The sequence below is a fragment of the Zea mays genome, chromosome 8 (genome assembly GCF_902167145.1).
Source record: "Zea mays cultivar B73 chromosome 8, Zm-B73-REFERENCE-NAM-5.0, whole genome shotgun sequence".
NCBI lineage: Eukaryota > Viridiplantae > Streptophyta > Magnoliopsida > Poales > Poaceae > Zea > Zea mays.
This window is the reverse complement of record NC_050103.1, coordinates 106,300,041-106,306,753: the sequence shown is the minus strand read 5'-3', so window position 1 is coordinate 106,306,753 and position 6,713 is coordinate 106,300,041. Positions and strand designations below refer to the sequence as shown.

Genomic DNA, 6,713 nt, shown 5'->3' with positions numbered 1-6,713 from the left:
AAAATCACATTACAAGCAAATTATGAACAATAGTACATATACATTATTTAGTTGAAACTTAGTTGAATATCATATTTTTAAATAAAATATTTATATTTTGGACTCTAATTATAATCTTTTTGTATATTAAGTATTTGTATTTTGGACTCAAACTCCAATAATCTAATGTATTCAAAATTATAATTTTTAATATTATTAAAATTTATCATTGTATATCACTAGTACTGTAAGATTAACACGGTCATTTGTTTATGATATAAATATTTTTAACATTTTAAATAGTGTACTTCAGTTTTTAGTATATTATTTAATATTTAAAATCACTTGTAATTAGTAATTAGTAATAAAAGTAAGTTTAAATTGATTTTATTAAGTGCTTTTTTCTTTCGGATACGAATAGTATCGGATATTTCACGGTTTTGTCGAATGTTGTCGAATACGAATCTTAAATCGGATAGAGAAGAAACGAATTCGGATATGTCTATTTAACATCCATATTAAAATCGAATACGAATACGGATATCCATATTAGCGCTTTATCCGAATACGAATACGGATATTTCGGATCTCCAGACATCCGAATCCATCCCTATCTCTTACCCCTCCCCCCTCTCCTGCTCTCCCTCCCCCTTTGACCCTCCCCCTTGACCCTTCTCTTCCTCTTTCCGTCGCCGCTCCCATCAATCTTTTCCCTCCTCTCAGCGTTACCAAGGGCTATAACAAAACGACGACGACGACGAAAGAGATGCGATAAGATCTCGTTTGGGCCCTCAGCGGGATTACTTCGGAGCCCGTTTACACATGTCCAGCCCAGCTTTGTCTCAGGCCTTAATAGCCCAGCTCTGCCCGAGACGCCCTCCCACGGTCGTTTGTGTTTCCTTCTCCGTCAGCCGCGCCGCCGCCCGCCTCCCCAACTGTCAGGCGCCGCGATGGAGGCTCTCCACGAGGAGATGCCCTTCGACCTCGACTTCCACCCGTCGTCTCCGCTCGTCGTCACCTCCATCATCACCGGAGAGCTCTGCCTGTACGCCCTCCGCACCGCACAAACCGAAACTCCAAGCTTCCCGTCCCAGTTTGCTTGTTCTAACGCTTTTCCAATCTGGTTGGTTTCACAGGTTCCGCTACGGCCCGGAGTCGCAGCCTGAGAGGTACATACGGAAGCTCTGTTATTGCTCATGATCTGTTAGTTTCGCACTTAGAATTCCGCCTCGCGGCGCTCGGCACTGTGTTGCTTTGTTTGCAGCATCGGATTAGTGTTCCTTGGTCTTTGATTAGGCGTGCACAAAGTTTCTATAACTATGTAGTCTCTATCTACGGAGGACATATCCTGTGCAATCACTCATTTGGTGCAAGCGTGCAACCAAACCATCCAGAGCATCCAATCTAGATCCAACGGTTTCATATGAAAGGGGTTAAAAGTAAAATAGGTATTATGTTTCAGGTGGAAGGGGTTAAATGTAAAATAACAGTTATCATTAGATCTAGATTAGATGCACCAAATCGTTTGATTGCACGCTTGCACCAATATAAGTGATTGCATAAGATATTTCCCCCTATCCTACGGGCCTGAATTGAATTGCAAAAATAGAAATGCCATGTGGTTAGTGCATTCCGTGATTCTGGAGTCTTTGATTGAGGCTATGCACTTATGCTTTGGCAATCCGAAGGTTGATTCCAACCTTAGAGATTGACATTCACTTCGTTCTTGTTTGATACTAAGGTTACTTTTGTTAAAAGCCCACAAGGAGTCATGCAGAGCTGTTCGTTTTGTGGACTCAGGAAAAGGTAATGTCTTTTGTTATTGAATTCTGTTATATACCTGCCAGCCTGTGTACCCGCTTGCACTGCATGTCATAGATCGTTCTGATCTTTGTTTCTTACTCTGTTATGTTTCAAACACGATACTACAAAGTTAGCAGCTTTAAGCTGGCAATGACAATCTGGGACTAATTGGGAGGCAGCACACCTTGATACACCCTGTTGCATGCCTTATGTCCTCTAACCGTATCCTGATGATTTCCTTGATGTTGTGGTTTTGTTCAGTGATTTTGTCAGGGTCAGCTGATTGCTCAGTTCTTGCCTCAGATGTAGAATCGGGCAAGGCCATTGCCCGCTTGGAGGATGCACATGAGTGAGTTTTGTTAGTTTTCAGTGCTAGTGTTTTATTTATTTTCTTTGTGGAACTAAACATTGGCCCATTTGTAACATGATTTTAGGAATGCCATAAACCGCCTTGTCTGTCTTACTGAATCTACAATTGCCACAGGTGATGATGAAGGCTGCATTAAGGTATGGAGCAGCAAGTCTGCTGTCCTAAGATGTATATGTGCTAAAATACAGTTCAGTTTCAATCATTTTGTTTCCAGTACCTTCACATTTTGGGGTCATATGAGGAGAAGCATTAATAAGCTTATTTATATAACAATGCTTGTGCCGAGCATACTGAAATCACTGTTACAGTAATGTTCATGTATGTCTGTTTTTGGACTTATGTGATGTTTATAAGATGGTTCCTTTTGTAGAAGAAAATGTTTTATATGCAATTATCTTCTATTAGATGTATAATTTAGTTTTTGACTTAGTTATCCTCATTTTTAATTTTAGGTATGGGATACCCGGGAGCGATCTTGCTGCAACAGTTTTGAAGTCCACGATGATTACATTTCAGATATGACCTATGTGGCTGAGACAAATCAGATACTGGCCACAAGGTACAACTAGATTCCCTGCAGTTGAGATGTATCAAGCATAGCTGAAATGTTGTTTGCATGGCAAACACCTAAAGATTGTCACCAATCCACTTATTTTATTTCCCTTTTTTTTGTCATGAAGCAGATATAAGTACTCCTGTTTTTAGTTATGCACTTAACCGCTACATCATGTGGAGTAGTTATTAAGTAATTTGATGTGATTTTTTAATACCAGCTAACAAAAGACATTCTATGAATCACTGAAGATGTATTTATTTGCAAACCATTTGTCTGTCGAATTTATCGACATCTATTCGGTGCATTATACAACTAAGGGTTAAACTTCTTTGTTTCCGTGTAGTGGGGATGGAACTTTGTCTGTGAACAACCTGCGGAGGAATAAAGTGAGTTGCTCTTGCATCGACTCTTGCTTATAATGTGTTGAGTTTTGTGTTTTGGGACTTCTTATCAATGGTTATCATTTACTGTTGAATTGTTGTAAGTTAACTTGTAATCTTGTAACTGTTTCTGATTTAATACCAGGTAAGGTCACGATCTGAATTTTCAGAAGATGAGTTGCTATCCTTGGTGTTAATGAAGGTACCTATTTTTGGCAAACAGTTTTTGCTGAGCAACATTTCTCTCCTGTTGTTCATGATAATTGAACTTTAACTTAATTCTTTGTGACTCAGCATGGTAAAAAGGTTGTGTGTGGAACTCCAAGTGGAGCACTCTTATTATATTCATGGGGATACTTTAATGATTGCAGGTAACCATATTATCATTACACAACACTAACTGCTGAAATAAAATAGCAGAAAGCAATGATTTCAAGTCGTCTGACTAAATCGCGATTAGTCGGGTTGGTCGGCAATTAGGACACGATTTGTTGGACGACTCGACTAGAAGACCTAGTCGTCCTGGTCGTCCGACTAATCGTCGACTAGGGCGACTAGTCGTCCGAGTTATGTGTCCTGGTCGTCCCGACTAGGGTTTAGTTATTGGGCCTTTTTTAGCCCATCTACAGTCTAATTTAGAGTACCCTCTCCTCTCCTATTCTAACCTAGCCGCCAACAGTCTCCAACCTGCACGTCTCCTCTCCTCTCTTGGCACCGCCCCTTCAGTCCTGGACTCCTGATTGCCGGCGGCTACAACACCCTGTGTCCCCTGCCCCTTCTCCTGCAGTGTTGCTCGCCTGCTGCACTGCTGCAGTCTCCAACCAGCGGTGGCTGCGAACCAGTGACGAGATGAGCACGTCATCTGAAGGTTCCTCCTGCTCCCCCCACTTCTCCCCCTTCTCTGTACTCCATTATGGGATGTCACATATCAGGTTAAGGTAAGTCACAAATCACAATGAAGCAATATGTTACTTTGTTTATCCTAGTTGTTTGTTCTAATTTATATAATGTATACATGTATATTTATATATATACCTATCAATGTTTTCAAGTCATCCGACTAATCGCGATCAGTGGCGATGAATCGTCCAAGTCGGTTTGGACGAATCACGATTAATCGCCCAAGTCGTCCAACTAATCGCGATTAATCGCCCTAGTCGGTCAGCCACAACGACCAGCAAGTCGTCCGACTTGAAAACATTGATACCTATATAAGTATAGCTACTAGTCTAGGACGACCAGGGACCGACTAGGACTGACTAGGGGTCGACTAGTCGTCGCCTAATCGCGACTAGTCGCCTGGTCGGTCCCAGGGTTCGACCAGGCGACTAGGCGACTTGAAATCATTGGCAGAAAGATAAAACTTCATTAACAAAACTTATTTTAGCTAATGCTATTTGTATAATACACCCTTCTGTTCTAAACTTCGATCAGATTTTTAGAAAAATATAGTAACATATACAAGATAAGTGCATTATCAAAACATATTTCATGAGGAAGTTAATGAAACTAATTTAATGTAGTAGATATTGGTGTTTTTTCTACAAACTTGGTCAAAGTTAAAGAAACTTGACTTCGAACATAACAATGTGACCTATAATTTCGAACCGACTTAACTCTATTCCATCAATGTAGTTCTTTGGATGTGGCTTTCCCTAATTCTTTGATGCTTATAAACATCGCTTGTATGTTTCCTACCAATATTTTTCCTCTCATCATGATTGTAACTATCATTGGCGGGAGCAATTTTTTTTCTTATTGGTAATTTGACAAGTTCGAAGGGTGGGCCTGGTGCAGCGGTAGAGCCTACCGTCTGTAACCGGAAGGTCCTGGGTTCGAGCCCCAGCCTCTGCATATTATGTGGGTAAGGCTTGGCGCTTAAAGATACCCTTTCCCAGACCCCGCACAGTGCGGGAAGCCTACGACACTGGGTACGCCCTTTAATTTGACAAGTTCATGGCTTCAGGCTTTATTGGATTGTGTGTAATCCGTTTCCTTTGATTATTCCAATTTTCAAAGATCTTGTGATCAGTAGACCCTTAGAGGGATCTTTGCTTCCCAAACATGCCACTATGTGATGTTGCCAGTCTGCTTCCTTCAGTTTCTGTGTCTTAAATCCAATTAATTCTGCTAGTGATGTGGTCTAAAGTTGTTCGCTGACATGTCTTTTTATGGTTAGTGACCGCTTTATCGGACACACGCAGTCTGTGGATACAATGCTGAAGGTTCGTGGGTCCCTAGTCTTATCATGATAACTCCCATTTCTGCCTTATTTGTGTATTATTAATTCTTATTGTGTTCTAGCTGGATGAAGACACTTTGGTTTCTGGATCATCAGATGGTGTGATCAGGTTTGGAATTCACCACTGTTGCTTTGAGTTGACATATCACTTCTCAGGCAATTTCCTGTTAGTCTGATGGACTGCTGTTCTGACATGAAATCCTTGTTCTTTGTGTAGATTGGTGGGCATCCTACCTAATAGGATAAAACAGCCACTTGCTGAACATTCAGAATACCCCATTGAGGCCCTTGGTACGTGCGTCCATTTGATTGTAAGATATGGTGGAAACAACAACGTGTTCTCATTTCTTATTTATTCTATGCAGCTTTGTCAAACGACAAGAAATATTTAGGCAGCATCTCACATGATAAAATGCTGAAGGTGGCGATGCTCTCTCTCTCATTGTTGGTGTGCCCATATGTTGGTCTGACTTGGCCTTTTTTTCCCCCTTTGTATGCAGCTCTGGGACTTGGAAGAACTCTTGAGTGGCCCACAGGTAGCCAATGGTGATGAACCTGCTGAAGCTGGTAGTGATGACAGCGATGACGATAGCGATGATGATGTGATGGATGTAGACATGGCGGCAACCTCTTCTAAAGGTGAGAATTTATCGAGAGCTATATTCTGTGTGCCATTAGCATGATAATCCTGCCTTCTGGGTTCGCATTTCTCGTCCGAAAGCCGTTTCTTATCTTCTCTCTGGGGGTGGTTGTTCAGGTTCAAGGAGTAAAAAGGCAGGTAAAGGACAGAGTTCGAGTCGGCCGGCATCGGATTTCTTTGCAGATCTATAGTCGTCAAGTTTCCTAAGTTAGAAGCTGTGTACTCTCCTCTCTGGTTTTTTTTGGGTTACTGTACGCGAGTGCGTGTGCGAGTGGGCAACTTTGACCGCCGGTGCAAGGCATGCCAAATGTTGTTTTATTTATAAGTATATTGCTGATGGCATTTATCAGAAGTAGAAGCAGTAAGTGTTGTGGACATGGTGCTAATGGTTTGGAATTTGGAAAGCGGAAACCAAACCTTATCCACCTGAGCCCACCCCATTCTTGCATTTCGGAAACCAAACTGAACCAGTCCGCTCCAGACCTCGCCGCACCCGCACAACGGCACTCTAATTCCTGCCTGCTAGCATTGCTATCTGCTAGTAGCTATTTGATCATCACATCATCGGTCATACAAAGGTGACCATCGAAGGCAGAAAGGAAAGATGAAGATGGTCGTCCGAGTTCCAGTTTGCCGCCTGGGTGGCTGGGGGGCAAGGAGCTTGGGTGTATGGCTCAACGGTGTGGCACCTGCCGGCGGCGTGGTTGGATTGCGGCGAGAAGAGCAGGGTCAAGGCCGTGAGG

At 42.1% G+C, this 6,713-nt stretch overlaps 1 protein-coding gene across 1 annotated transcript; it reads left to right on the top strand.

Moving 5' to 3' along the window:
• Nucleotides 1-781: 781 nt before the first annotated feature.
• Nucleotides 782-6,395, top strand: LOC100193903 (uncharacterized). The gene is made up of 15 exons (NM_001138976.1): nt 782-1,024; nt 1,116-1,148; nt 1,721-1,785; nt 2,044-2,131; nt 2,217-2,289; nt 2,605-2,711; nt 3,052-3,094; nt 3,234-3,290; nt 3,383-3,459; nt 5,268-5,313; nt 5,393-5,439; nt 5,548-5,621; nt 5,696-5,751; nt 5,831-5,969; nt 6,088-6,395. Exons 1-15 carry the CDS (start codon nt 930-932, stop codon nt 6,159-6,161), a joined length of 1,074 nt encoding a protein of 357 aa, NP_001132448.1. The 5' UTR covers nt 782-929; the 3' UTR covers nt 6,162-6,395.
• The last annotated feature ends 318 nt before the right edge of the window (nt 6,396-6,713 follow it).